Consider the following 27,163-nt stretch of genomic DNA (forward strand, 5'->3'; position numbering starts at 1 on the left):
GTGTTTGGAGAATCCGTATTTCCTGTTTCGACCGTTTATTCTCGGTTTTGAATTTGGATACCTTCGCATCTCGGACTCGACACATTTCAAACCGCACCGGACGCGTATCGGACCTCTCCGGATCACGATGCCGAAAGGAAGGAGCTGGAAGAAGGCGGAGCTGGACGCCTCTCGCGCGAGGAACAAGGCGATGGTCGCCTCCAAGCACCGATACGACCCGATCGCGCCGCTCGCCCTCTCCTCCGGCGTTGAGAATAATTTGAAATCGTACAAGGGCGTCGTGATGATCAACGAGGACAGGCTCACCGTGATGGAGACGGAGCGCGACGCCGCGCGCGACGCCGCCGCCGCGCGATCCGCGGAGCTCGACGCGGAGAAGCACGTCGCGCAGTTCCAGATGGACGAGCTCAGGCGCAAGCTCGCGGACGCCGAGGCTGCGAAGACGAGGCTCGCCCGGGAGGTGGAAGAGCTGAGGCGGAAGGTTGCCGTGGCGGTGACGCCGGTGCGGGCGGCGGTCGTCCCATACACGCCCGCGGCTCCCGGCGACGTCGCTCGCGGCGCCGCGAACGTCAACGACAGCGCGGGCACGCTCGGGTCCGTCGGGGGATCCGGCGGCGGCACCGGCGAACGGATCCTCCTCGGCAGCGCCGGCGGTTCGGTAGGAGGAAGGGACAGCTGCGACGGCAAATCGGATTCTCAGTCGCGCTCAGTCCCGAGCACGTCCGCGGCGCCCGACGGACACAAGCGGCCCAAACGGATCTGCCAGAAGAACCCACCCCCGCGGTTCAGCCTCGGCGACGTCGACGCTGGATTCGACAGACGAGATTCGAACGACGACGACGACGACAAGGACGACGACAAGGATGACGAGAAGGACGATGAGAAGGACGATGAGAAGAAGGATGAGAAGGACGACGAGAAGAAGGATGAGAATGCGTCGCCGGAGCGGAGGAGGTTCAAAATCCCGAGCTCGCCCGGCTTGGAGACGCTCGCGACGGAGGCGGTCGAGGAGCGGCGGCGGTCGTTGTCGCGTTCGCCGTCGCCCATCCCGGTGGACGCGACGCCCGTTCCCGTCGGCGACGTCGCGGGTTCGAATCCCGGCGCCGTCGCGAAGCGGCGAAGGGGTCGGCCGCCCGGGTCCAAGAACAAGCGAAAGGCGATTGAACCAACAATCGAAGACTTCGACGAGGAGGGCGTCGACATCGTCTTCGAGGTGGAGGACGAGGAGGGGAACGTGGAGGCGCCCGCGCCGGCACCCGTTCTCGAGACGGTTCACGTCGTCGGTGAGTCACCGCCCGGTGAGTCACCGCCCGTCGTCAAGCGCAAACGCGGCCGACCGAAGGGATCCAAGAACAAGACGACGACGACGACGAGGGAACGTTTCTTATTCGACGTCACGAACCGCGACTCTGATGAGACGAAGGACGAGAAACGAACCGTCGCGGAGGAGGAGCCCGGCCGGACCTTCCCGGCGACCCAATCGGCGGGTGTCGTCAAGCGCGGACGCGGTCGACCGAAGGGTTCGAAGAATAAAAAGAAAGTCGTTCACCCCGATGGACATCCGACGTCGGTCGACGAGGGGGAGTCGGGGGACACGGTTCACGCGGAGCGGGCGCGCAAGCGACGGTACACGTGCAAGGGCTGCGGCGAGTGCGGGCACAGCGTCAAGACGTGCGGACGCGTGCGGATGTGAGACCCTCGGCGGAGTAGATTTGACCCTCGATCCTGACCTTTTGTAGACGAAGTAAGACCGTGTTCGAAGCTGGCTGTGTTGTTTCGTCGCGGCGAGTAGAAACGACCGCTGAGACTTTGTTGGTATCGCGTTACAGTCTACCATCTCACACCATGCCTACGCTGACAGGTGCCGCAAGCACTCATCCACCGTCACACCGTCATCCATGCCCACAGTGCAGCCCGCCGCTCTGAGCTCGCGTATCGCAGCCGGCACGCTCGTCAGCAGGTTGCATTCGAGGCCCAACCCCCTCAGCGACGTGAGCTGCCCGATCTCCGCCGGCAAGCTCGTCAGCTGATTGTCCTTGAAGCCCAACCCCCTCAGCGACGTGAGCAGCCCGATCTCCGCCGGCACGCTCGTCAGCTGATTGCCGTGAAGCTCCAACTCGGTCAGCGACGTGAGCTGCCCGATCTCCGCCGGCACGCTCGTCAGCAGATTGTCTCTGAGGCTCAACAACCTCAGCGACGTGAGCTGCCCGATCTCCGCCGGCAGGCTCGTCAGCTGATTGCCGTTGAGTTCCAACTCCTTCAGCGACGTGAGCTGCCCGATCTCCGCCGGCAAGCTCGTCAGCTGATTGCCGTTGAGTTCCAACTCGGTCAGCGACGCGAGCTGCCCGATCTCCGCCGGCACGCTCGTCAGCTGATTGCCGCTGAGGTGCAGCTGCCACAGCGAGGTGAGCTGCCCGATCTCCGCCGGCAAGTTCGTCAGCTGATTGTCCTTGAGGTCCAACTCCTCCAGCGAGGTGAGCTGCCAGAGCTCCGCAGGCACGCTCGTCAGCTGATTGCCGTAGAGGTACAACTTCTCCAGCGACGTGAGCTGTCCGATCTCCGCCGGCAAGCTCGTTAGCTGATTGCCGTAGAGGTGCACCTCCCTCAGCGACGTGAGCTGCCCAATCTCCGCGGGCAAGCTCGTCAGCTGAATGTGGTGGAGCCCCAACTCCTTCAGCGACGTGAGCTGCCCAATCTCCGCAGGCAAGCTCGTCAGCTGATTGTTGTCGAGGATCAACCTCTCCAGCGACGTGAGCTGCCAGAGCTCCGCAGGCACGCTCGTCAGGTGATTGTATTCGAGGTCCAACTGCACCAGCGACGTGAGCTGCCCAATCTCCGCAGGCACGCTCGTCAGCTGATTGTCGAAGAGGTTCAACTCCGTCAGTGACGTGAGCTGTCCGATCTCCGCCGGCACACTCCTCAGCTGATTTTCGCCGAGGGACAACTCCGTCAGCGATGTGAGCTGCCCGATCTCTGCGGGCATGCTCGTTAGCTGATTGCCCTCGAGGTTCAACTTCCTCAACGCGCTCAGGCGCCCAAGCTCAGCTGGCACCGCTCCGATCAGGCCAAACCATTCCAACTCGAGCTCCACCACCCGGCCATTTTCCATCGTCACCCCTTCCCAATCCTCCGGTCGCGCAGCCTCCGGCCACCTCTCCTGCAGTTCACGGCACATCAAACGCCATGCCCGGAGCACACTGGCGTCATCCCCTTCGTCCACCGTCACGCCGTCATCCATGCGAACTTCGCAGCTCGCCGCTCTGAGCTCGCGTATCGCAGCCGGCACGCTCATCAGCTGATTTTCGCAGAGGTACAACCCCTCAAGCGACGTGAGCTGCCCGATCTCCGCCGGCAAGCTCGTCACCTGATTGCCCTCGAGGTACAACCCCTTCAGCGACATGAGCTGCCCGATCTCCGCCGGCACGCTCGTCAGCTGATTGCCGCTGAGGCCCAACTCCGTCAGCGACGTGAGCTGCCAGACCTCCGCCGGCACGCTCGTCAGCTCATTGCAGTTGAGGTTCAACTCCCTCAGCGATGTGAGCTGCCCGATCTCCGCCGGCAAGCTCGTCAGCTCATTGCCGCTGAGGTCCAACACCGTCAGCGACGTGAGCTGCACGATCTCCGCCGGCACGCTCGTCAGCTGATTGCCGGTGAGGTTCAACGTCGTCAGCAATGTGAGCTGCCCGATCTCCGCCGGCACTGCGCCCGTCAGGCAAAAGTCTTCCAACTCAAGCTTCACCACCCGACCGTTTTCCATCGTCACCCCTTCCCAATACTCCGGTGGCGCAGCCTCCAGCCACCTTCCCTGCAGTTCAGCGCACATCGCACGCCATGCCCGGAGCACACTGGCGTCACCCCCCTCATCGATCCTGCGCGTCCCGTCATCCTTCGACGGCTCCAGAACCTCGCGACTCTCCCAACCGTCGGGCATCACGCCAGGGTGCTTGTCCAGCCAAAACTGAACAATCTGTCTCACCGCCCAGTTCGTCATCACCTTCGTGCTGCTCAAGGCGCGACGCGTGAGCGGATCCTTGGCCCCGTTGCGGCGGAAGTGCGACAAAATGGCGCTCCTCTCGTACGTGTGTCCAGAGTCGACCACCACAACCGGGTCGCGGAACATGACTCGCGTGATGGGGCACAAGAGCACATCGGGCTCCTCAACGTTCAGATCCACGTTGGGGCCGAGAAGGTCGCACTGCACACTCGCGGAACGCCGGGTTTGCACGCCGGAGCTCGCGTCCGCGGATGCCGGTCGCGACACGACGGACGTCCTGTGCCGCTTGGAGGGCGCCATCGAGCGAAAGTCCGCGGTCGTGCCCGGCCGCGCGCTCGGCGCTCTGTTGATTTGAAACTCGACAGTGGCACCTGATGACTGGCTGGGACCGTTTCACACAGATCCTAACAGAGCTATAGCAGTTGTTTGACTGCGTCAGCGATCCTGACCTGCTGACCTTTTGTAGACGAAGAAAGACCGTGTTCGAAGCCGGCTGTTGTTTCGTCGCGGCGAGTAGAAACGACCGCTGAGACTTTGTTGGTATCGCGTTACAATCTACCATCCCACAGTGCAGCCCGCCGCTCTAAGCTCGCGTACCACAGTCGGCACACTCGTCAGCAGGTTATCGCGGAGGTACAACTTCTTCAGCGACGTGAGCTGCCCCATCTCCGCCGGCACGCTCGTCAGCCGATTGTCGAAAAGCCACAACTCCTTCAGCGACGTGAGCTGCCCAATCTCCGACGGCACGCTCGTCAGCTGATTGCCGCCGAGGCGCAACTCCCTCAGCGACGTGAGCTGTCCGATCTCCGCCGGCACGCTCGTAAACTGGTTGTCGTGGAGGAACAACTCCGTCAGCGACGCGAGCTGCCCGATCTCCGCCGGCGCGCTCGTCAGCTGATTGCGGCTGAGGTCCAACACCTGCAGCGACGTGAGCTGTCCGATCTCCGCCGGCACGCTCGTCAGCCGCCAATTGCCGCCGAGGTGCAACTCCCTCAGCGACGTGAGCTGCCCGATCTCCGCCGGCACGCTCGTCAAATGATTGTTCTGGAGCTCCAACACCTCCAGCGACGTGAGCTGCCAGATCTCAGCCGGCAAACTCCTCAGCTCAGTGCCAGCGAGGGACAACTCCTTCAGCGACGTGAGCTGCCCGATCTCCGCCGGCACGCTCGTCAGCTGATTGCAGATGAGGTGCAGCTGCCTCAGCGACGTGAGCAGCCCGATCTCCGCAGGCACGCTCGTCAGCTGATTGCTGCTGAGTTCCAACCTCCTCAGCGACGTGAGCTGTCCGATCTCCGCCGGCAAACTCCTCAGCTTGTTGGACGTGAGATTCAACGTCGATAACGCATTCAGGCGCCCAATCTCAGCCGGCAAGGCTCCAATCAAGCCAAACCCTTCCAACTCGAGCTCCACCACCCGGCCGTTTTCCCACTTTACACCTCGCCAATCCTCCGGTTGCGCAGCCTCCGGCCACCTTCCCTGCAGTTCAGGGCACATCGCACGCCATGTCCGGAGCACTTCGAGGTCACCCTCGTCGTCGAATGTTCGCGTCCCGTCATCGTTCGCCGGCTCCAGAACCTCGCGACTCTCCCACCCGTCGGGCATCACGCCAGGGTGCTTGTCCAGCCAAAACTGAACAATCTGTCTCACCGCCCAGTTCGTCGTCACCTTCGTGCTGCTCAGGGCGCGACGCGTGAGCGGGTCCTTGGCCCCGTTGCACCGGAAGTGCGCCAAGACTGCGCTCCTCTCGTACGTGTGTCCAGAGTCGACCACCACAACCGGGTCGCGGAACACGGTTCGCGTGATGGGGCATATGAGCACATCGGGCTCCACAACGAGATCTGCGTCGGGGGTCTTCCTGTTTTTGCTCCCCTTGGGTCGGCCCCTGCCGCGCTTGACAGCCGGAACCGGCGCCGATGCACTCTTGACCTTGTTCTTGCTCCCCTTGGGTCGGCCCCTGCCGCGCTTGACGACCGGTGCCATCGAGGAAAGTCCGGGGTCGTGTCTGGCTGCGCGCCGGCGCTCTGGCTCGAAACTCAACAACGCACGAACGTTCAACGGTTGGCAGAAAGCAGTTCAGTTTGACTCATCATCAAGCAGAGCTTATCAAGCAGCGATGTCGTTTCCAAGACGAGCTCGCTGGCTGGCACCACACGCCGCTCCACACGACCGCGCTCGCGGTGGGGAGCGACCGCGCCATGGCCTCCACCGACGTCGCGCGCGTCGTCCCCTCGCAAACATCCCCAGCCCCCGCCAAGCTCGTCAAGTGGTCCGACCGGCCCTTCGGATGCGTCGTCATCGTCGGGTGGGTCGTCGTCGCCTTCATCCTCCAGGAATTTTGCGTCACGCGGCGCGTCGACTGGCCCGCCGGCGCCGACGGTGATCGTCGCGACGGCGCCTGGATCACGATCGCGTCGTGGCGCATCGCATCCGTCGTCCTCGCCGCCGGGACGTGCCTCGGTCTGGCGCTCGTGCACTTCACCGACCCGGGGGTGGTGCCGCCCAACACGCGCGGCGTCGAACCGGACGTCGCCGAGTACCTCGCAACCAATCGACCGATCTACGTCAAGCCGGCGAATCACCTTCCCGACGGTTCATCTTCCGACGCCGGCCACGGCGAGGAGGCGACGACGAAGACGAGACCCCCATCGCAGTCGACGACGGAGCCGACGATCGACCTCGTCCTGCGGTACGCGAAAGACTGGCGAGGCCAACCCATCCGCACGATCATCCCCGCCAGGCTCCTCCACCACGAAGATCCCGAGGGGCCGTGTCTGTTCGACGGCCGAACGCCGGAGTTCGACCCGCGGTGCGTGACGAACACGGTGCGTGACGATTCCCCGATTCATCGTGTTCCCCGTTTGTTTCATCCGCGCGTTTGTTTGCGAAAGACGTTCGAGTGTTTGCTTATTAACGTTACTTGCATCTCTCATATATCTCATACAGTACTGCGTCACGTGCGACGTGTGGCGGCCGCCGAGAACCTCGCACTGTCGTCTGTGCGGGTACTGCATGGAACGGTTCGACCATCACTGCCCCGTGCTCGGGACGTGCATCGCGGCGAGGAACATGCGATGGTTCGCGGGCTTTCTCCTGTACGCCGGGGTGAGTTTCATCATCGCGTTTATTATTTGCGAAAGATTTCTTCCCGACGAGTTGTTCGACGTTTCCGAACAGTCGGCGACGGGCCGTTTCGGCCGTTTCGACCGTTTCGATCGACGATCCGTCGCCCCCGCCGATCGTTCGGACTCGTCCCTGAGCCCTAAACCCTACCCCCCCTTCCCCCGTCCCCCGCGCGCGATATCGAATCGACCCCGACAACGACCCCAGACCCGACCCCTCACCCCATGTAACCCCCCCCCTTCCCCCGACGCAGCTGGCGTGCTCCGCGTACGCCGCCGCCGCCGTCGCTCGCGTCTCACAGCTGTGCACCGCCGGCGACTGCGTGAAGACGTGGGAGCTGTGGGTCCTCTTGGTGTACGCGTTGTTTCTGGCTTGGGGAGGATTAACGCTGGCGCCGTTTGGAGTTTCCACTTTGGTTTGGCTGGCGTGCGTGGACGTGACGACGAAGGAACGACTGGGAGCCAAGCCCCCTGGTGTGGTTCGACTGGCACACGGAAGAAGTGGGCTCGGGGGGGTTGGTCACGAACCCGAACGAAACGGTTGTTGTAACGGTCGCGAACGGCGAGGAGAGTCCGGCGAGACTGAGAGGGACAAGGGGGACGATTCGAGCGAAGACGGGGACGCGGATGACGAGTGGTGCGTTTATTTTTTTTTATTTTCGTATGGGCAATTAGAATGACGCCGTGTTTTTTTTGTTTACAGGTTCGGCGCCGGTTTTCAATCCCCGCACCCTGATGTGCTCCGGTGGGCGGAGCGCCACGGCGGGGTGAGGGGTGGGGGGGGAAGGGGATGTCGGGATATCCTGTGCCAGCCGGTGCGTCTGCGACCGTACTACGACAAGCACGACGTCGCGGCGGCGATGAAACCCGTCGTCGTGATGACCCGATGACGCTATTCGCGCGCCTTCGTATTTTTCATTTGAAAGTTAATCTCGTCGAAGGCGATCATCTTTCGAAGTAAGGCGATTTCCTTTCGACCGCGTCCCCCCATCACGTCCGATTCCCCGACCGGAGCGCGCGGAGACGCGCGTCCATGCGTTCCCTGGACGCGCGCGGGTCCAGCCGGATCGACGTCGTCCCCGGCTCCAGCTGCGCCAGCCGCGACGGATGAACCGAACCCCGAAGAGTCGGCTCGAGCGTCTGTTCGGAGACGACGCAGACGACGCACCACGCGCGAAGGTCGGTCGGAACGCCCCCGTCCAACCTTCTGGAACCTTCTAAAACGCCTTCGTCCCGGCTCACGACGAACCCGTCCCGTGACGTGACGACGACGCGTCGACGCGTGACCCGCACCTCCACCGGCGAAAACTCTCGTCGTTTGAAACCGCCGTTTGAAACCGCCGCGGTTTGAACTCTCGCTTTCAAACGGCGCTCGTTCGTTCCGACCGAACCCGCCGTGGAGTTTTGGTAAGAAGACGTCTTTCCCCGCGTCGTTCCCGTCGCGTCCCTTCCCCCCGCGCCGCCTTCTCGAACCGGCTCGCGTCCTCCATCCGTGGAGTTCGGCTCGGAGGCAAAGGAATCCTCCTCCTGTTTAAAACAAAACCACGTCACTCTAATTGCCCATACGAAAATGAAAATAAACTCACCCGGATCATTTCCTCGTCGTAAAATCCCGCCGTCTCGGAGGGCTGCGCCGTCCCCGCGACGAAACCCGCGGCGGGCGGGAACAGATCGTGGACGAAATCGAGCGCATCGCCGCCGCGGACGGTGCGACACGCGCACAACACGACACGCGCCGCCGCCCGCGCGTACGCGTCGCGCTCCGCGGACCCGTCTTCGAGAAGGTAAAAAAAAACCACGTCAGTCGAATTGCCCATACGAAAACAAAAAATAAACGCACCTCCCTCTCGCCGACTTTGCCGAATCGTCGGGACTGACATCCAACGCGAGATTCTCGTCTCCCTTCCCCCCGGGGCGCGCGTTCCTTCGACGGGATCGTCCCTCCCCTCGTCGTCGTCGTCGTCGTCGTTCACGTCGAGAGTTCGCTGCGATCGCAACGCCGCCTCCACCTGCGAACAAAACACGACGTCAATCTAACTAATTGCCCATACGAAAATAAAAAATAAACGCACCGCTCCGCACGCCGCGACGAAATGCGCGAGGAAGGGACCGGTCGGGTGCCGCACGAACTCGGTATCGAAGCCCGCCGCGAGCGCGATGCCGTCTCCTTCCCTGGCGAAGTCTCTCGCCGCCTGCGACCCGTGAATCACGACGAACCCTCCGCCTCTTCGTCTCCCGGCGGCGGCGAGCGAGTTCGTCGTTCCTCTAGTAGCGACTGTGATAAGGGGGAGGTAGAGCGCGGCAGTGATTTTTTTGTCCGCGAGCGCGCGAGCGCAACGCGCCGCGCTGTCGCACGAACGCAGCGCGCGTCTCGCGTCCGCCCTCGCCGCCCGAATCCCCTCCTCCTCCTCCTCCTCCTCCTCCGAATTCGCCGTCGTCGTCGCCCCGTGCGGGGTTTTAACTCCCGACCTTCGGGTTCTCATTCGCGAACCATGCCTCGAAACCGCTGAAACCGCCGAGACCGCCGCGTGCGCCGTCCTCGCTACAACCGCCAGCTCCTCCGCGACTGTTCCCGCCTCGCACGTTCGTCTCAGCGCCAGACGCGCCAGCGACGTCGCGCGGGTGTCGCGGGATCGGGGAAAATCACGGGTACCCGGTGAGTCACCGCCCGGTGAGTCACCGCCCCCCGCACCCGCGCTCCCCGTGAACGCCGCGATGCCGAACCCGAACCCGAACCCACCCCCGGCGGATGTCCCTCGATCGTGCTCGCGTCCCTCATTCTCTTTCTCATTCTCGAGTCTTAATCTCGAAAAGGCTTTCTCCGCGGCTGTCCGGACGCGATCGCAGCAATCCGCGGCGGCGGTGGCGCACGCCGCGGGTGGCTCGAACGCCGTCCAATGCGAATGGCCCTCGCGCGTGACATCATCCGCGCCGGCGGCGACGCGCGCGGCGGCGTTGGCGACGGCGACGGCTGCGGGGGTGAGCATCCGATCGACGCACTCGGTCACGGCTAATCCGACATCGTCTGAGTCGCGGAGGAGCGCGCTCGCGAGCGGGTGCTCGACGGCGTCGGCGAAGTCGCGCGCGGCGTCGTTCGCGACGTCGCGCCACTCGCGCTCCGCGTCGTCCGTCGGGTCACCGCCCGGTGAGTCGCCGCTTTCCGCCGGCGCGCCTTTCCATCCGCCGAGCATCTGGTCCGCGAGCGCCGCGACGACGCGCTCGGCGTCCTCGATGAGACGCGTTTGGGACGAGCCGGTGGTGCTCCGGTCGCTTCGCCGCGGCTTGACCGTCATCGTCCTCTCGACGGGGGAACGATACCGCGCCGGCTGCGTCGTCGCCGTCGACGGACCGCCGTCCGACTGGGCGAATCCGTCGGATCTTTGGTCCTCCTCGTCGCGCTCGACGCGCTCGCGCGCGGCGGCGGCGACGGCCTCCACCGCCGCCGCCACGTCCCGCCGCACCGCCTCGTCCACCCGCCGACCCACCGCCCGCAACAGCCTCGCGCACACGCACCATCGCACGCACGGCGTCAACACCAGGCGAAGGTTTCCCCCGTCCCCCAGCGCGGGCGCTGCGCACAGCTGGAAGATCCGGAGGCACTCGCCGACGGCGTCGTCGCGGAGCCGGCGGAGGTTGGCGGCGCGGACGTCGCGGTCGACGAAGGCGCGGGGTGGGTCGACGGAGATGGCGAGACGTTGCAGCGCATCGTGCGCCGCTTTACCCCCGAACGACATCGGCCATCCGAGGCCCCGCGCGCGGCCGGCCCCCCCAATCAATGTGAGGAAACGCTCCCCGGGGCGGTTCGATACCAGCAAAAACCTTTATTACTCGCAGGATACGGGTCGCGAGAATTTCACCGACGTTTGGAGGCCCGTCGCCTTTCAAATTCTCGCCCGCCCGACTCGCACTGGACGATTTGAACCCCGATTTGAACCCCCGAAAGCGGAAAATCCACGGTGGCACCGGTTTTAGCGGGAGATTTCCTCTGATTCGCCCGGTAGATTTTTTATGCGGCTCCGAGGCGCGGTGCGCGCGGCGGAGGGGGAAGGAAAAGAAACAACCTTCGCCGCCGAGTCGCGCACTTCGTCACACGTCAAGGTAGGTCCGAGCGCTCGCGATGTTTCCCCCGACACGGGCGCGCTTCGGGGCGTCGCCCCGCGCGTCGCGCTCGCGCGCGTGGCCCACCCCGAAGCGCGCGCGCCCGAATCGGCACACCAGCTCGCACCCAAAAAATATCATCTCTCCCCGGTTGCCGCGACGATGATCTCTCGGGCGCGGCCTCGGATCGCGCCCGAGCCGCGCGCGCCGTTCGCCCCGTCGCCGGCTTCGATCGTCGTCGACCTCGAGGGTCACGCGTCGGAGGGACGTTTTCACGCCTCGCGCCCGCGTTCGTCGCACTCGCCCGTCGCGATCGCCGCGCTCACCCGCCCACTCCCACCGCCCCCCGCCACCACTGCCGCAGTTTCAAAACACAAAAGAGATCGTCGCCATGTCCGTCGTCGCCGTGAACGCCATGACCCGCGCCGTGCTCGCCCCCAAGGCGGCCGGTGCCAAGCCCCGCGCCTCCGCCTTCGTGGGCCGACCCGCCGCCCTCAAGGCCCGCGTCGCCGGTACGCGGCACCGGCATCTCCCCACGAACCGACAAATCTCGATCTCGTCTTGTTGTTCCCCTCTGCTCCTCTCACCTGAAGATTGATTACGCTCGTGGACGAGCCTCTCGTTCGACTTCGACCCCACCTCCCGCCGAATACTGACCTCCCTTCGGTTCCACCTCCCGCGTCTCCTCTCAATTCACGCAGCTCCCAAGGCTCGCGCCGCGTCCCTCACCGTCCGCGCCGCGTCCCAGACCGAGGACCTCAACAAGAAGCTCCAGGAGGTGAGTTTATTTTTAATCTTTGTATGGGCAATTAGAATGACATGGTTTTTTGTTTATAGGTCACCGCCACCGTGTCCGAAAAGTGGGACGACACCGAGGAGAAGCCCGCGGTGGTGACCCTCGGCATCTTCGGGTAAGGATAGACGTTTTTGGGACCGCGCACGTCGTGAGGGTTTTAGGGTTTAGACCCCGAGCCGCCCGCCCCGCCCCCGTCCCGACGACGACGCGTCACCGCGTCTCCGGGAGACCCACCTCTCTCCTCGACGCCGGCCCCGCCGATTGCATCGATCTGACGGTAAAAGCTGACCCAAACCCCGACCTCCCCTCACGACCACCACAGCCTCGTGGGCCTCGTCGCCGCGAACGGCGTGCTCAAGTCCATCGACGGCCTCCCGCTCATCCCCGACCTCCTCGAGCTCGTCGGCATCGGCTTCTCCGGCTTTTACATCTACCAGAACCTGCTGTTCAAGCCCGACCGCGCGGCGCTCAAGGAGTCCATCTCCAAGTCCATCGACAAGATCCTCTAAGCTCGCGCGAGGTACTTAGAAGAGTCTGAGGATCCGCGATTGCGCGCGCCGATTGGGGAGGATGAAAAGAGCTAATCGCCGAAAATGAAATGCACTGTACTTGCTAGTAGTGGGGGAGGGAAGCGAGCCAGCCTGGAGTGGGGTCGGCCCGGAGCCGCCGCGACTTGGCGCCTTGAAATAAAACCAACGAGAGAACAAAACACAACTCGCTCTGAGTCGACTCGCATGTATATTGTGCGTATTGCAAGTAAACTCGGCTAATAAAACTACGGGGCGACGTCCTCCCGAGCGTTTCCCATTCAAAAAACGCCTCAAGCCTTGACGCGGCCGTACGTCTTCGCCTTCTCCTCGGCGGTTTGGAACCTGCCGTGGCCAAACTTGGACGACGTGTCGATAAACTTGATGGCAATCTCCTCCTGCGCGACCCGCGAAGTCTGCTTGAAGAGGGACTGGCGGAGGGTGATGACCCTCTTCCGCGGGCCCGCGATGCCACCCTTGATCATGAGGTAATCGTTCTTGACGATGCCGTAGTGGGGGAAGCCGCCCATGGGGGTGATGTCCTTATCAGTCGCGTCGTGCTCCGTAGTCGCCTTGTGCGAATCCTCACCCTCCTTGCCCACGCGGTAGATTTTCTTGTTAATTTCCGTGCGGTGGTGGTAGCCGTGTTGGCCGGGCCTGGCGACGGTGAACGCGACGCGCGCGGGGTGCCACGCGCCGATGCATCCAACCTTGCGCAAACCTCGGTGCGTCTTGCGGGGCAGGCGGGTGACGCCCCAACGGGTGACGACGCCCTCGAAACCCTTACCCTTGGAGACGGAGATGCAGTCGATCATCTCGTCCTTGTTGAACACGGCGTCGACGGGGATGGCCTTCTCGAAGAACTTGTAGGCAAAGTCAACCTTGGCGGCGGCGTCGCCGCCGTTGACTTGAATCTCCATGACGTGCGCCTTCTTTTGTTTGAGATTCTTAACTTTGCGAACCTGGGTGTGCGCAATGACGCGGACGACGTCGGCGTTCTTGCGAAGGTTGTCGAGCTCCTGCTGGATCGTGCCGTTGGTGTACTTCTTGGCGTACTTGGTGAAAGCCTTCTTCTTGGACTTGAACCAGTTCTTGTAAAAGCGGCGTCGAATCTCGTCGTTGAGGTGCTCCGCCCACACGGTGTTGAGCGCGCGCAGGCCCTGCGGGGTCTTGACGTAGCCGACGACGCCGACGACCACCATCGCGGGGGTCTCGACGATGGTGACCGCCTCGAGCGTCTCCTTCTTGTGGAGCTTGGACCCGGGCTTGTCCACGTCGCGGACCACGTGCGTCATGCCCGCCTTGAAACCCATGAACGCGGTGAGGTGGGGCTCCTTGGACGCGTCGTCCCTGGGGAACTTCTTGCACTTGCCCCTGGCGCGCTGGGAGCGCTTCTTGGGGAGGAAGCCAAGGTGACCGAGACGGGGGTGCTCGAACTTGCGGTGAGACATCTGTGGTTTCGTCGGTGGGAGAACGGCGAGGGGGGATCGGTGAGACTGGTGCGATCGATCGGCGGTGGGGAGAGGTTTTCTTTTTCGTGGGACGGCCCGGATGAGGGTTTTCGCGCGCGCGGCTGGGGTCGAGTGCGGGGCGCGGGGTGCGTCCGGCGGCGCCGCGCGGCGCTCGCCCGGCGCCGAGGGACGTCTCCACGACTTTAGGTCCCGTGCGTCGACGCGGATCGCGTTCGGCGCTGCCGAGACGCGCGCGAGACCGGCCGCGGAACGCCGAAAACCCTAAATCGCGTCGCGCCGGAAAAAAACCGAGGCGTCGTCGCCGTCGTTCTCGCGCGTCTCCCGGTGCGGGCGCGACGGTCGGCGACGTGCCGCGCGACGAACGACGATAGCGGCGGCGGGATGGATCGAGCGAGCGCGCGTGCTCACCTTGCTAGTCTCCTTTCGACGATGGGACGTCGAGCGCTGCGATAAAAGGGCTTCCCGTTCCTCTCGAGGGGCTTCACAAGTTTTTTGGCGCTGCTCGCTCGCGATGATTTGGCGAAAATCAAGAAACGCAGGAAAACCGGAAACGTTTTGGGATCTCGGCACTTCCCGCCCGGTCATCAACCTCCCTATTTGCGTTTGTATTTCACTTTTCTAAATAGATAGTCAGTTTGGCATTTGCTCACAACGCGTGCTCCCGATTTTCGATCCGATCCGTCCGTCGTTGTTGTTTTCCGCCTCGGCGCGCAAGAGGACGGGGGAGAGAATTGGGCGCGACGGGGGAGGGGACGGCAGCATGGGGGTTCGGGCAGCGGAGTGCTTCGTCGTGTGCGGCCTCCCCGCGTCGCCCGTCACCGTCGACGGCGTCGCCGGGTTCGTCGGCGCGGGGGAATCGTACCGCCCGGAGGTGCTCTCGTCGTATCCCCCGCGCGCGCGTCCGCCGCGCGGGGCGGGCACCAATCGCGGCGAGACGGACGAACCTTCGACGACGGGCGACGACCAGGGGTCGCGTCCTCCGTGGCCGCCGCATCTCGCGCTCTGCGCGATGCCGCTCGGCGTGGACGTTCACGTCGCGTCCGACCCTCCCCGCGACGCCCTCGCCCCGACGTCCTACCCAATCGTGCTCACCGACGGCGACGGCGCGCCCGTGTACTGCGCGTGCCTCGCTTTTTTAGCGCCGGTGCCGTCGCGGACGCGCGCGGCTGTGCCGGCGCTGCGCAGCGCGTGCGCGCGGATGTGCGTCGTGCTCGTATCGCGCGCCCCGATCATCGACGTCCTGCGACACGCCCTCAACGCCGTCGTGGGGCGGTGCGCGTTCGGTACGCAGCCCTGGTCCGACGCCCCGCCCGTCGGAGCCATCGGCGCAGCGCTGGTCGACGGCCTCAACGTCGCGTCGTCGTTTTACTTGGGAACAAACGCTCGTCGCCTGATTGATCGACCGATCGATTCGCGGGGGGCGCGTCTAGGGTCGGCACCCACTCGGCACCGCGATGGGCACCCGCGTGGCGTGCGCCCGCGTGGCGTGCGCCCCGCGCCCACGACGCTATTCTCCGTGTGCGGTGAGTCTATTTTTTTTAACTTTCTTTGTGTGGGCAATTAGACTGACGTCGTGTCGTGTTTGTTCACAGGCGAGACGTTCGCGCTGCCGCCGGTGGACGACGACGACGCGTGGATCGACTGGCGCCGCGATCCACACGTAAACACCGACACGGAACGACGCTCGGAACTCGACGACTCGGATTATCACGACGATTCGTACGACGACGACTCGGACGACTCGGACTCGGACCGATTGCACGAGACGTCGCCGACCGATTCTTCGTATCCCCGAGGTGCCACTCCGAACGACGCGAGAGTGCCCTCCTCTGTCACGAATGCCAACGCGAACGTCCACCCGACGAGCGCGTTTCTCGCGTGGCGAAGAGACAACGGCTTCCCCTCGTTCGACGACGCCGCGTGTTCGTTCGAACCGTTGCTCCGGTGCCTCGACGAGCGCAACGCGGTAAAGGCGAGTTTATTTTTTATTTTCGTACGTACGGGCGATTAGAATGACTGACATCATCGTGTTTTGTTCACAGGCGGTGTGCGCTGTGGCGCTCGAACGGAGGGTGCTCCTGAGGGCGTCGTCCAACTCGTTGCTCGTCGCGGTGAGCGGTGGGATTCTACGGGCGCTTCGGCCGCTGAGGTACCGCGGGGTGAGTTTATTTTCATTTTCGTACGTATGGGCGATTCGACTGACGCGGTTTTTTTTAACAGGTGTTCGTGCCGTGTCTGCCGAGCTCGCTGGCGGATTACGCGGACGCGCCGACGCCGTACCTTATGGGGTTTAGGTCGGTTCGGGGTACCTCAGCGGGTTCGAGCGTTATTAACGGTTCGAGTAACAACGTTTTGGACGACGCGCTCGCCGCGGAGAGGCTCGACGGCGTGGTGGTGGTGGACCTGGACGCCAACGTCGTGACGGATCTCGCGAATAGATTTCGCGGCGAAGGAGGCGACGAGGGAGTAACGCTCGGGTCCCGGAGCTCCCGCGCGAAATCGAAGTCCCATTCGGCGCATAGCCGGTCCAGAAGCCGCGGCAAGTCTCGCGAGCGTCGAACGAATAACGACTCGGATGACCGTTCGGCGGAAAACGTCAGTCCCGGCGAATCTTCGTGGCCCGGCGAGTCGGGCGACGAGCTTGCGCGAAGGCTCCGGCGGCTGAGGTCGCCGGATCTGTGCGAGATGGACGCGAGCAGCGCCGAGTACGTCGGCGGGGGTGCCCAGTACGTCGGCGGGGGTGCCCAGTACGATGTCGGGGACGCCCAGTACGATGTCGGGGGTGCCCAGTACGATGTCGGGGGTGCCCAGTACGTCGGTGACGTGGGGGAGCGCGAGTTTCGCGCCGCGCTCGCCGCCGCGAACGGGTCCCTGAGCGATTACCGCGCCGCATCCGCCGGCGCACTCGACTCGGGTTTCTCCCCGGGGGGGCTTCGTAACCCGGGGGGACCTCAACGTCGCCGCCGCCGCCACCGCAAACGCGGTGACTGGTCGACGGCGCACGACGCGTGCGCGCAGCTGTGTTTCGCCGCCCTGTGGCGAGACGTCGTCCGCGGGTACCGGTCGTACCTCCTCGACGTCGGACAGATGTCGGACACGGACGGAGGAGGCGCGTGCTTCGACGTCGACGGCTTCCTCGCCGAAAAGTATCCCGACGGGACCGGTGTCGACGGGGGTAACGCTCCAAAAAACGGTTCGGCGGGACCTCGTTTGGATCCGAACCGTCCCCGCGTCCCGCGCGCGTTCGCCGCCGCGTTCGTCTCCACGGCCTCGTTCGCCAGGCACTGCGAGGTGCAGATCGCGGACGCGGTTTCGGCGGCGGAGCGCGATCGGCGGCGTTTCGGGGCGGTGTCGGGTTCGAACCCTCGCGGGGACTCTTTTTCCGGTACTCTTCCGGACGTCGCATCCCGCGAAGGGGCGAAACAGAGCGGACAGAACGCGCCACGTGGCGCGAAACTCGTCGATCCCATGCTCGCGGAGGATCACGACGACCGGTCGTCGGGCGGTTCGCACGACGGGAGCGGCGTCGAGGGGAACACTAGGGCGGTGACTGGTCGGCTGGTCACCGGGAAAATCGTGCGCCGCCCGCGGGTTTTCGACCCGTCGTCGTTCGAGGGCGCGTACGATAGGAGCTCGTACGTTGGCACGTCGGGTCGCGGGTTCGATTCCGCGCGGGGCCGAACGCGCGTCGCCACCCGCGGGGTCACGTTTCGAAGCGTCCAGCTGAGCCGCGGCGGGTGGGACGACGACGAGCTCCTCGACGAGGACGGGGTTCCATCCGGCGGCGACCTCCCCGTTCACGTCGGGAACGGTACCGACCGACTCGCGAACGACGACGACGACGTTCCCTCCTCATTCGGCGGGTTCACCGCGGTGGGTCACGGCGCGGGGTCGCCGTCGCCGCACGCGTTGACCCTTCGGCGCTCCGTGAATCACGCCTCCGTCGAGTCGTCGTCGCATCGGCAAACGCAACCGCCCAACCCGCCTCGAGCCGGGTTACCCGCGATGGAGCCCGTGTGCGTGACCTCGAACGGGGATTCCCGAGCGGGGGAGCGCGATCCGTGGCGTTCCGCGGTCCCGGGTTCGATCCCGGGCGGAGGAGGCGAGACGAGGGATTCGCGAGATGAGGGGCCCCCGGGCGGCGAATCGGACTTGAACGTTTCATCCTCCGGGCTCTCGTTTCTCGGGTTTGGGGACGGCGCGAATAACGGGACGAACGGGACGCGCGTTCCGGTGCAGAGGGCGTCCAGCGTGACGCACGGTCTGAGCACGATTCGCCCGGGGGGCCCGGCGGGGGTCCGCGGAAACCCTTCCGGGGGGCAATCCGGAACATCCACCGAATCGTCGGACCGGGCTGGTACCGCCGGGCACAGGCCGCGGCACGGACGGTCCGCGTCGAGCACGTCGTTCTTCGCGCCCGCCCCGTCGTCGCCGCCCCGGGACCGACGCGCGGGTTTGATTCCCGGGTCGTCCAACTCGGAATCCGACGGCGAGGGTTCGACTGCTCCGGGCAAGACCAACTCGGGCAAGAACCTTAGCTTATCGTACCTCGCGAGCTCGATGTCGCCGCCGCGAATGTTCGGGTCGCCGTCCAAGCAGCGGAGCTTCCGCGAACGAAGGCGACAGAGCGAAGACATGACGACGCGCCACCCACCCAACGCGACGCCCGCGGACCCGAACTCGAACGCGGATGGCCGCAAAGGACAAGTCAAGGACAAGTCGAGCGAAAAGATGAAATCGAGCTACGGCGCCAGCATCTTCGGGCTAACCTTTCGAAGCAGACGCAAGTCCGAGGCGGCGAGGTTCAAGGCGCAGAGGGGCGAGAGCGACCACGGGGCGAATAACTTCGGCCCGACCGCCGCCGGCGCCGCCGCCGCCCGCGCGGCCGGGTCCGGCGGGGATCTGTCGCAGTGGATCGCGATGATGTCCTCCGAGACCCCGGCGCCGTCGGCTCAAAACTCGCGGAAAGATCTCGACGTGACGGCCGGCGAAACGGCCGGAGAAACGGCCAGCGAAACGGCCGCCGCCATTCGAACGTCCCCCGCCGACGCCCTCGACGTCCCCGGCGGCGACGGAAACGTCGAGCTCGCCGAGAACGTCGCCGACTTGGCCGAGAAAAAAACGCACGAAAAAACGGTTCATCAAAAACCGACGTCGTCCGAGCTCGCGCCGGCGCCCGAGACCGCCGAGAAACGGTCAGAAACGGTCAGAAACGGTCACACCGAGACAGCCTCCTCCTTCGTCGCCGCGAAGACGCGCGAGCTGTGGTCGTTGGCGTCCGCGGGAGCCGACATTCGCGCGCGCGCCGCCGCCGCCGCCGCCGCCGTTCGCGCGCTTCGACCCGTTTGTTCAACGCGTTCAACAAATATGTTCGACGTTCGACGTTCGACGTTGTCCGCCGCCGCCGCCGAGCTCGTCGCCGTGGACCTCGACGGCGTCCTCGCGGCGATGGAGGGCGCGCACGGCGACGACGGAACTCTTCTCGGTCTTTCCGGAACTCTCGGTCCCGGCGACTCACTCGCCGGCGTCCACCAACTCGACCACTCGCCCGTGCCCGGGTTGCTCAGCTACTACTCCGGCCAGTCCCTCCGGCTCATCGAGGAGACGTCGGGGGAAGGGGCGTCTCTGTCGCCGTCCGAACCTCCCGGGTTCGATTCCAGGTCGGGCCAAAACCATGGATTGCAATCGACTTTTATCGACGAGACGGACGGGGCTGAGAACGAGGCTGAGCGTTCGATGCGCGCGGCGGACGACGAGGCTAAGCGAAGCGCCCGCGCGGCGGCGAGAAGGAGATCAGAAAAAGCTCGGCTGGACGCGGCGCTGGAATTAACTCGATGGCCCGGCTATCGCGCCGCGCTGGACGCCGTGGCGGTCGCGGCGATCGCGAGCGGCGACGTCGCGAAGGTGAGTTTATTTTTTATTTTCGTATGGACAATTCGACTGATGTGTTTTTTTTTTGTTTACTACAGGTTGCGGCTGTGCTCCGCGTCGTGAGGGGTAACGACGGACGCGTGGCTCTGCCGGGCGGCGCGCGGGTCTGGTCGGATCCGAACGTGTGGATCGGCCTTTACGATTTTTACGAATCGTGCGCCGAGTTTGGGAACGAGTTCGAAGACGATTCATACGACGATTCGTACGACGACGACGTCGGGGGGCCGAGTCTCGCCAACCCCCCGGGAATCGAACCCGCGACCGGACGAGCGCTCCGAGCGGCGAATGACCGCTCGTGCACGCCGGCGGCTTTGGCGGGTCGCATGGCGAGCGTGGGGCTCCCGCCGCACGCCGTCGCCGCGCTCCTCGCGTCGGCGTGTGCCAAACGGTCAAAGAAACGGTCAAAGAAACGGTCGACAAAAGGGGGAACGAACGAGTCGAGACGGACGCCGCTCGAAAAAGGCGCCGACGACGTGGGTAAAGGTCGCGTGGGTAAAAGCGGCGCGACAAAAACGCTCGGAAAAACGCTCGAAGACGCGGACGCCGCGGCTGGTCTTCCGCGAAGGGTCGCGCCGATCCCGGCGTCCAGCGCGGATCGCGTCGGTCGCTCCGTCGGCCGCGTGTGGGAAGTTTCGTCGAGTTTGCCCACCCGGGGGATCGAACCGTTGACCTCAAGTACACCGAGCGACGCCCCCACCGACGCCATTAACCCTCGCGGCAAGACGGGCGCGGGGATCGGGGTGTCGCACGACGCGTGGATCGAACGGATGCGTCGCGCGTCGAGATGGGTCGGCACCCGTGGGGAGTCGGCACCCCATCAGTCGGCACCCCATCAGTCGGCACCCCATCCCCGGGGATCCCAATCGCACCCGGGGGGACGCGGGTCCGACGCCGAGAACGAGGCGCCGTGGTGGGCCCGCGCGGAGGCGACGGCGGGGCTCGGCGGCGCGTCCCCGTTTTCCGACGTTTTTTCGATGTCAGAGTTTAACGGCGCCTCGAAGAAGAAGCGGACTTTCACGGTGAGGTTAAACTCCCGCGTCGTAACGGTCGAAAACGGTCGAATCGAAGAAGATGAGGACGAAGGTGACGGTGATACGCCCAGACGGGACGGCGCGATACTCGTCGACGAGGGTTTGGAAGAGTACCTCTCCGGCTTGGACCTCGATGGTGAGGAGGACTTCGAGTTTCACGATCCGAGGGACGAAGACGAGTTTCTTCGATTCGACCGTTTTCGACCGTTACGACGCCGCGGGGACTGGTGCGACCTGCCCGCCGACGTGCTCGCGGCGTCGCCGTGGTCCGATCGTCGCGAACGGTCGGCCCGGACGAGCGGCGGCTCCGATTTCGTCCAGCCGTCGAACTCGATCTCGCGAAGAAATTCCATCCGCCTCGACGGTCCCGACTCCCGTTGGGGAGCCGACACGTCGTCGCACCACGCCATCACCGCCGTCGCCGTCGGCGCCGGTGGGATCGCCGCGGTGGGCTCGTGCCACGGCGCGTTCGCCGCGTGGAACCCTCGCACGGGCGTGGTGGTCCGCGCCAGGCCCGGCGGATGGGGCGAAGCCGTCTCGGTGCGTTTATTTTTTATTCATTTTCGTATGGGCAATTCCCCTGACGACATGTTTTTTTTGTCAACTACATACAGGTCGCGGGCGCGATTGGAACCAATCGGCACTACAACCCGACGGTGGGTCTCACCGCGTTGGGGTTCACGGCTGGAAGCAGTTCGGGGTTGGGCGGCGGCGACGGTGGGAATCGATCCGGCGACCTCGCGGTGGGCGGGACGAGGGGCGGCGGCGTCGCCGCGTGGGACGTGCGAACGGGCGCGTGCGTCTGCGCGTCGCCGGGGTCGCACGCGGGCGCCGTCACCATCGTCCAATCCGCCACGTCAGCTTCCACGTCAGCTTCCACGTCATCGTCCACGTCACAAGTCTCCTCCACCGACGTTGGATCTGGCGGGGAACTTTCAAACGGGTCAAACGCCGATAATAATTCGTCGTTCGGCGCCGTCTTCGGTCACCCCGCGTTGGCGCTGACGGCTTCAAACGCACCCGCCGACGGTGAGTTTATTTTTTAAATTTCTTTGTACGTGTGGGCAATTAGAATGGCTGACGTGGTTTTGGTTTTTTTTACACAGGCCGCGTTCGCTTGTGGGACGTGAGGGCGGGCCCCAGGGAAACCGCGGCTGCGCTCGGGGGCCACCGCGGCGGCGTCCACGCCGTCTCTTGCGAATCGCCAAAGTTCGTGTTCACGGGTGACGGCGACGGCGTCGTCAGGGCGTGGGACTGGCGACGCGCGGGGGGCGGTCCAATCGCTTCTGCCAACGCGCACGACGGTGAGTTTATTTTCATTTTCGTATGGACAATTCGACTGACGCGGTTTTTTTTAACAGGCGTCGTCACCGCGGTGACGCCGCTGCGTTTCGATCGAGCCGACGTCGCGGCGAGCGCTGGGGTGGACGGCGTGGTCAGGGTGCTGTCGCTGGACGGGGGTAAGGGCGGCGGGGTGGCGCTGGTGGGTCACCTCGCGCCGGTGACGGGTCTGGTGAGGTTGGGAGGGTTCGTCGGCGAGGGCGGATCGGTGAGTTTATTTTTAATCTTTGTATGGGCAATTTGACTGACATGGTTTTTTTGTTTACAGGATTTACCGGATCCGTCGTCCAAGGCGACCAGTCACCGACCAGTCGCCGGGCACGGGCGCAGGCTGAGCAGCATCGCGGACCTGACCCGGGGACCCGGCGGCCATCCCGGGGACGTCGCCTTCGACCGGCGGCTCGGGTCCTCCCTCGGCGGCTCGGGCGGGATGACCGACTCGTATTATTCAGGAAACGTATCTGGACAGTTTGCGGGATTGGCTTCGGCTTCGGCGGATGGCGCCGTTCGACTGTGGTGCCCCGACGGCGGTGGCGGCGCCGGGTGGCGGTGCGCGGCGGTGGCGCACGCGCACGCCTCGCGCGTCGTCGCGATGGCGAGGTGTACATCCGGAACGAATTCTGGAAGTTCTGGAAGTTCTTCCGGAGGAGGAGTTTCTTCTTCCGGGCGTTTATTTCGAGGCACAAATTTGCTCACCGCGGGGGACGACGCGAGCTTCGCGCGGTGGCCGGACGCGGAGCCGTTCCTGCGGCGCGCGCGGAACAGCCGTTCGGGTGTTCGACCGGTGCAGTCGTCCGTGAGGTACCGACGCGTCGGGGGATCGAACCCGCGCGGCGGCGGCGCGGCGTGGACGCCGGAGAGGATGCACCACAGGTGTTACGTTCAGTCGCCGCGGGTAGTTTGCGCCATCGACGCTTCGGGGTCGGGTGCGTTGGTGGTTGGGACGAGGGACGGCGTGGTGACGTGCGCGTCTCTGGAGTGACGAGCTCGTTCCCCGCGACGGACCAGTGGGGAGCTCACGGCTTTGAACCGGATGATACCAATGTGACTTTTACCCATTCGAAGGTGACAAAATCCCTTCATCAGTCCTTCTCCGTCGTCACGCGCGCCAGCCAGCCAATCTGTTTGCGATCTCGCCGGCTCGCGTCACACCGCTCCGCGCATCGACCGCCCATCGCGCGTCCGTCGCATCGTTCCGGTCCGGCGCGAACCTTTACTCCGCGGACGCGACCGCGCGCGACGCCGCCATGAACGAGTACGAGGCCAGGCGCGATGCTCGCATCGCGCGCAATCGCGCCATCCTGGCGCAGCTCGTGGGCGATCTCCCGTACGCCATGATGACCGCCCCGACCGGCGGACCGAGGGCGTCCACCGGCGGATCCGGCAAGAAGCGCCCGCGCGCGACGATCAACGAGGAGGACCTGCGCCGGAGCGGGCGCATCCGCAACCTCCCCGCGCCCATCTACACAACCTTCGAGCGCGACGACGACCTCGGGGATAATTCCTCCCGATCGCGATCCCGCGTCGTGCACATACAAACGACGGCGACCTCCCCGCGCGCGCCGACCAAGGACCGGTACGCCGGGACGTCCGCGGCCGGCGGCATCGTCACGACGACATCCACGCACTCCCGGTTCGCCAAGCCCGCCGCGGCCCTATCCGCAAACTCGCTCCGATCCCTCGACGCCGAGATGTCGAAATGCTCGCGAAACCATCTCGGCCGGCCAATCTCGGACGGCACCGGCGGGTTCAAAGCCGCCGTCGTCCACGAGATCTCCCCAATCGCCAACCCCAAGTTCAGCAAGATGTCTGGGATCCAGGAGTGGCGCAACGTCGTGACGTTGTTCGTAAACGTCGGAGATAAGCACGGCAACTCGTACGATAACGTCTTCACGCACTGCGGGGGTAGGATCACGTGGTTCGCGCAACCGAGGCAAGGGGAAGACACGCCGGTGATTCAGCGCATCGTCAAGACGAAGGACGGGAGCGGGATGGACGCGCTGGCGCTGGCGACGGCGCCGGCGGGGTTGATTCCGGGCGACGAAGAAGACGAAGAGGGCGACGAGCGCACCGGAGCTGAAGCTGAAACTGGGGCCGAAGCCGGAGCCGAAACCGGCGCTGAAGCCGAAACTGAAACCGAAGCCGGAGCCGGAGCCGGCCGGGGGAAAGGGAGGCAACGTAGGGACAAGGAGTGGCCGGTGCACCTGTTCTGCCGCATGGAAGGGTGCGAGTACGTGTACTGCGGCCGTCTGCGAACGATCGATCACGACCCCCGCGCTCGACCGATGAAGTTTACGTTTCGACTGCTAGACGCGCCGCTGCTGCGAACGTCGGACGATTTCCTCGGGTTGGTGGACCTAGCGGACGCGGACGCGGACCCTGGGCTGGGCGGTGCCGGGAAAAAGGCGCCTCGATAAGGATCGCGCCTCGCTGAGGGTCGTAAAATCGGTTCGTTCGTCGCGTTTGTCAAAAAAAATTGGTTTTTTATTTTTTAATCAGTTTGTTCATCACCGGCCGACCCGCGCGCGACCGCCGACCCCGACCAGTCACCGCATCCAGTGAAGCGTCGACCCCATCGTCGTCTCGAACCCGTCGTCATTCGCGCCGTGCGCGCGCCGGGTCACCCTCCGCGCCATCCGCGCCAGTCGACCGGCTATGAGTCATTTAGACGTAAGATTAGAGCCCAAATTCGCCTGCGGGCCGAATCGCGATTGTTTCACCGAACCGCCGGCGCCGTCGTGTCCGCGCTGATGCTGCTTGTGCGTCACGTCGTTACCCGGGTGGGGCTGATACCTGCGTGAACGGCGATGGGAGTGCGGGGGGTTGGGGTTTTTTTATGTGGTTCAGGGTTCAGGGTTTAAGTTTGTTTTGGGGTTCGGCTCCGAGTCGTCGGGGTTGATTTGACTTTTGCGCCGTCGAGCCTGCGCCGAGGTTTTGATTTGAAAAAATGCGACACTCACCCCGCCCTGAGTTTGCTCTTGCACACGAACTTCGACGCCGGCGACATCATCGCGTCCGTCGGGCTGTTGTTCCTGCGTCGACGGGGAGGGGAGGGTGCCGCGGGGTCAGCGCGGGTCGTCCGAGGCGCGCGACTCGACTCGACTCGGCGAATTAAAAGTTAGATGAACGTGATGAATGGATGGATGCTGACGACGGGAAGCTTCGGACCTCGAGCCCCCCGGCGGGACCTTCTTCCCCGGGGTCTTCCTCAGCTGCGTCAGCGCGGTGAGGTTTTGCATCGTGTTGACGTCGTGCGGCTCCAGCGCGGCCCACGTGACCTGCTGCGTCGGGGATTTATGCTGCGACTCGGGCGACATGGTGGCGATCTTCGCGAGCTGCTCCGCGATTGGCGTCGTTGTTATCTCGGCCCGCGTGTGTGCGTCCGCGCGTGTCCTCGTGCGATACGAAGGTGGCGCGTCGACGTGTCCGCGGCGGTGGCTCGTGAACGTCTCGAGGGATCTCTCCGGTGGCGTCGGCGCGATCGTCGGTCGGGTGCGTGGACGCGGCGCGCTTCGAGTCAATGGGACGACCCGGCCCTTCTTCGTGTCACGAAAGTCTCGGAGTTTCCGCGAGCGAGATCGGGAAACGACACGGGCGAACGCGTCAGCCGGGAAATCTGAGGCGCGTGGACAACGACGCGCGCAGGCGCTCGGCGGTGGCGGCGGCGGCGGCGCGATGCGCGATCGCACCCACGCGGATGCGTCGACGTCCAAACCGACGCCGCCGCCTCGAACGCCGCCGCCCGCGCCCGCCGCCGACTCCTCCATCGCGGTGGACATGGCGTGCGGCGCGGTCGCCGGCGTCGCCTACACCGTCAGTGCCCACCCCTTCGACACCGTCAAGGTTGCGATGCAGACGCGGCCGACGCATCCGCCGAGGTCGGCGCTGGAGGTGACGGCGGAGATATGCCGCGGCCCGCGCGGGGCGCTCGGGCTCTTCCGCGGGCTCGCCGCGCCCCTCGTCGGCTACAGCGTCGAGGCCGGCATCAACTACGCCGCGTTCAACCAAGGCCGCCGCTGGCTCGAGCACAACAACCCGTTCGTCGTCGCCGGAGCCGGAGCCGGAGCCGCGGCTCCCCGAGACGGCGCGGGCGACGCGTCACCTAGGCGGTCGGTGACGCGTCACCTCGCGGAGTGCGCCGCCTCGGGGGCGCTGGGCGGATCGCTCCTGTCCCTGGTCGTGGCGCCCACCGATCTGATAAAGTGCCGCATCCAGGACGGACAGTTCCGACGCGCGAGGGACGCCGTGGCGGACGTGGTGACGAAGCACGGCGTCTTCGGCATGACCCGCGGGGTGGCCGCGACGCTGGCGCGAGAGGTGCCGGGAAACGCGCTGTTCTTCACCGTGTACGAGGCGGCGCAGATGGCGTTCCCGCGGTGGGTGGCGCATCCTCATCCTCATCCTCACGGGGTGGTATCGAAGCCGTCGCGAGACCAAAGCCAAAGCCAAAACCAAAACCAAAGCCAAAACCAAAACCAAAACCAAAACCAAAACCAAAACCAAAACCAAAGGCAAAACCAAAGCGCGTACGCCACGCAGGAGGCTGCCGCGTCCGTGGTGTGCGGCGGCGTCGCCGGAAGCGCGTTCTGGCTCGCCATCCTACCCATCGACCTGGCCAAGACGAGATACCAAATCGCGTCGCCGGGCGCGGCGGATGACGTCGGGGTGTGGCGACTGTTGGCTAGGGAGACTTCGAGGACGGGGGCGCGGGGGCTCTGGGCCGGGCTCGGTCCCGTCCTCGCGAGGGCGTTCCCGGCGAACGCGGTGCAGTTTCTGGCGTGGGAGGGGGCGTGCCAGCTGGCGGGGGTGCGGCGCGAGCACGGGCGGTAGCTAGCCGGTCTGTTTGTTTTTTGG

The 27,163-nt window shown here is 64.9% G+C and overlaps 10 protein-coding genes across 10 annotated transcripts; 6 read left to right on the forward strand and 4 right to left on the reverse strand.

Annotated features, from left to right (window-relative positions):
- Positions 1 to 127: 127 nt before the first annotated feature.
- On the forward strand, positions 128 to 1,693 carry MICPUN_55543 (predicted protein; the record flags this gene model as incomplete). Its single annotated transcript, XM_002507313.1, has 1 exon — positions 128 to 1,693. The coding sequence occupies one exon, from the start codon at positions 128 to 130 to the stop codon at positions 1,691 to 1,693; it is 1,566 nt and encodes a 521-aa protein (XP_002507359.1).
- Positions 1,694 to 1,803: 110 nt separating this feature from the next.
- MICPUN_107620 (predicted protein) lies at positions 1,804 to 3,136 on the reverse strand. The gene has a single exon (XM_002507699.1). It carries the CDS (start codon positions 3,107 to 3,109, stop codon positions 1,850 to 1,852), a length of 1,260 nt encoding a protein of 419 aa, XP_002507745.1. The 5' UTR covers positions 3,110 to 3,136; the 3' UTR covers positions 1,804 to 1,849.
- A 1,413-nt stretch (positions 3,137 to 4,549) lies between these two features.
- Positions 4,550 to 5,596, reverse strand: MICPUN_98569 (predicted protein; the record flags this gene model as incomplete). The annotated part of the gene is made up of 1 exon (XM_002507700.1): positions 4,550 to 5,596. The coding sequence occupies one exon, from the start codon at positions 5,594 to 5,596 to the stop codon at positions 4,550 to 4,552; it is 1,047 nt and encodes a 348-aa protein (XP_002507746.1).
- A 593-nt stretch (positions 5,597 to 6,189) lies between these two features.
- MICPUN_55546 (predicted protein) lies at positions 6,190 to 8,003 on the forward strand (the record flags this gene model as incomplete). The annotated part of the gene is made up of 4 exons (XM_002507314.1): positions 6,190 to 6,800; positions 6,892 to 7,096; positions 7,368 to 7,750; positions 7,817 to 8,003. 4 exons carry the CDS (start codon positions 6,190 to 6,192, stop codon positions 8,001 to 8,003), a joined length of 1,386 nt encoding a protein of 461 aa, XP_002507360.1.
- A 100-nt stretch (positions 8,004 to 8,103) lies between these two features.
- On the reverse strand, positions 8,104 to 10,847 carry MICPUN_98571 (predicted protein; the record flags this gene model as incomplete). The annotated part of the gene is made up of 4 exons (XM_002507701.1): positions 8,104 to 8,640; positions 8,700 to 8,887; positions 8,954 to 9,122; positions 9,186 to 10,847. 4 exons carry the CDS (start codon positions 10,845 to 10,847, stop codon positions 8,104 to 8,106), a joined length of 2,556 nt encoding a protein of 851 aa, XP_002507747.1.
- A 779-nt stretch (positions 10,848 to 11,626) lies between these two features.
- On the forward strand, positions 11,627 to 12,516 carry MICPUN_98572 (predicted protein; the record flags this gene model as incomplete). Its single annotated transcript, XM_002507315.1, has 4 exons — positions 11,627 to 11,723; positions 11,913 to 11,989; positions 12,049 to 12,122; positions 12,330 to 12,516. 4 exons carry the CDS (start codon positions 11,627 to 11,629, stop codon positions 12,514 to 12,516), a joined length of 435 nt encoding a protein of 144 aa, XP_002507361.1.
- A 211-nt stretch (positions 12,517 to 12,727) lies between these two features.
- MICPUN_89851 (ribosomal protein L3) lies at positions 12,728 to 14,446 on the reverse strand. Its single transcript, XM_002507702.1, has 2 exons — positions 14,415 to 14,446; positions 12,728 to 13,985 (listed from the first exon to the last, which is right to left on the reverse strand). The coding sequence occupies exon 2, from the start codon at positions 13,983 to 13,985 to the stop codon at positions 12,828 to 12,830; it is 1,158 nt and encodes a 385-aa protein (XP_002507748.1). The 5' UTR covers positions 14,415 to 14,446; the 3' UTR covers positions 12,728 to 12,827.
- Positions 14,447 to 14,766: 320 nt separating this feature from the next.
- Positions 14,767 to 23,291, forward strand: MICPUN_55550 (predicted protein; the record flags this gene model as incomplete). The annotated part of the gene is made up of 8 exons (XM_002507316.1): positions 14,767 to 15,529; positions 15,599 to 15,972; positions 16,049 to 16,165; positions 16,227 to 19,910; positions 19,976 to 21,508; positions 21,583 to 21,997; positions 22,075 to 22,517; positions 22,578 to 23,291. 8 exons carry the CDS (start codon positions 14,767 to 14,769, stop codon positions 23,289 to 23,291), a joined length of 8,043 nt encoding a protein of 2,680 aa, XP_002507362.1.
- Positions 23,292 to 23,959: 668 nt separating this feature from the next.
- Positions 23,960 to 24,777, forward strand: MICPUN_107623 (predicted protein). Its single transcript, XM_002507317.1, has one exon. The coding sequence runs from the start codon at positions 24,001 to 24,003 to the stop codon at positions 24,724 to 24,726; it is 726 nt and encodes a 241-aa protein (XP_002507363.1). The 5' UTR covers positions 23,960 to 24,000; the 3' UTR covers positions 24,727 to 24,777.
- Positions 24,778 to 25,984: 1,207 nt separating this feature from the next.
- MICPUN_96895 (mitochondrial carrier family) lies at positions 25,985 to 27,139 on the forward strand (the record flags this gene model as incomplete). Its single annotated transcript, XM_002507318.1, has 3 exons — positions 25,985 to 26,422; positions 26,444 to 26,733; positions 26,833 to 27,139. The coding sequence occupies 3 exons, from the start codon at positions 25,985 to 25,987 to the stop codon at positions 27,137 to 27,139; spliced, it is 1,035 nt and encodes a 344-aa protein (XP_002507364.1).
- Positions 27,140 to 27,163: the final 24 nt, after the last annotated feature.

This window comes from Micromonas commoda, chromosome 1 (assembly GCF_000090985.2).
Source record: "Micromonas commoda chromosome 1, complete sequence".
In the NCBI taxonomy this organism is placed as follows: Eukaryota; Viridiplantae; Chlorophyta; class Mamiellophyceae; order Mamiellales; family Mamiellaceae; genus Micromonas; species Micromonas commoda.

What these genes read in the sequence shown, in the direction of transcription:
- MICPUN_107620 (XM_002507699.1), bottom strand. Translation starts at nt 3,109, where the DNA reads ATGGAAAATGGCCGGGTGGTGGAGCTCGAGTTGGAATGGTTTGGCCTG.
- MICPUN_89851 (XM_002507702.1), bottom strand. Translation starts at nt 13,985, where the DNA reads ATGTCTCACCGCAAGTTCGAGCACCCCCGTCTCGGTCACCTTGGCTTC.
- MICPUN_107623 (XM_002507317.1), top strand. Translation starts at nt 24,001, where the DNA reads ATGTCGAAATGCTCGCGAAACCATCTCGGCCGGCCAATCTCGGACGGC.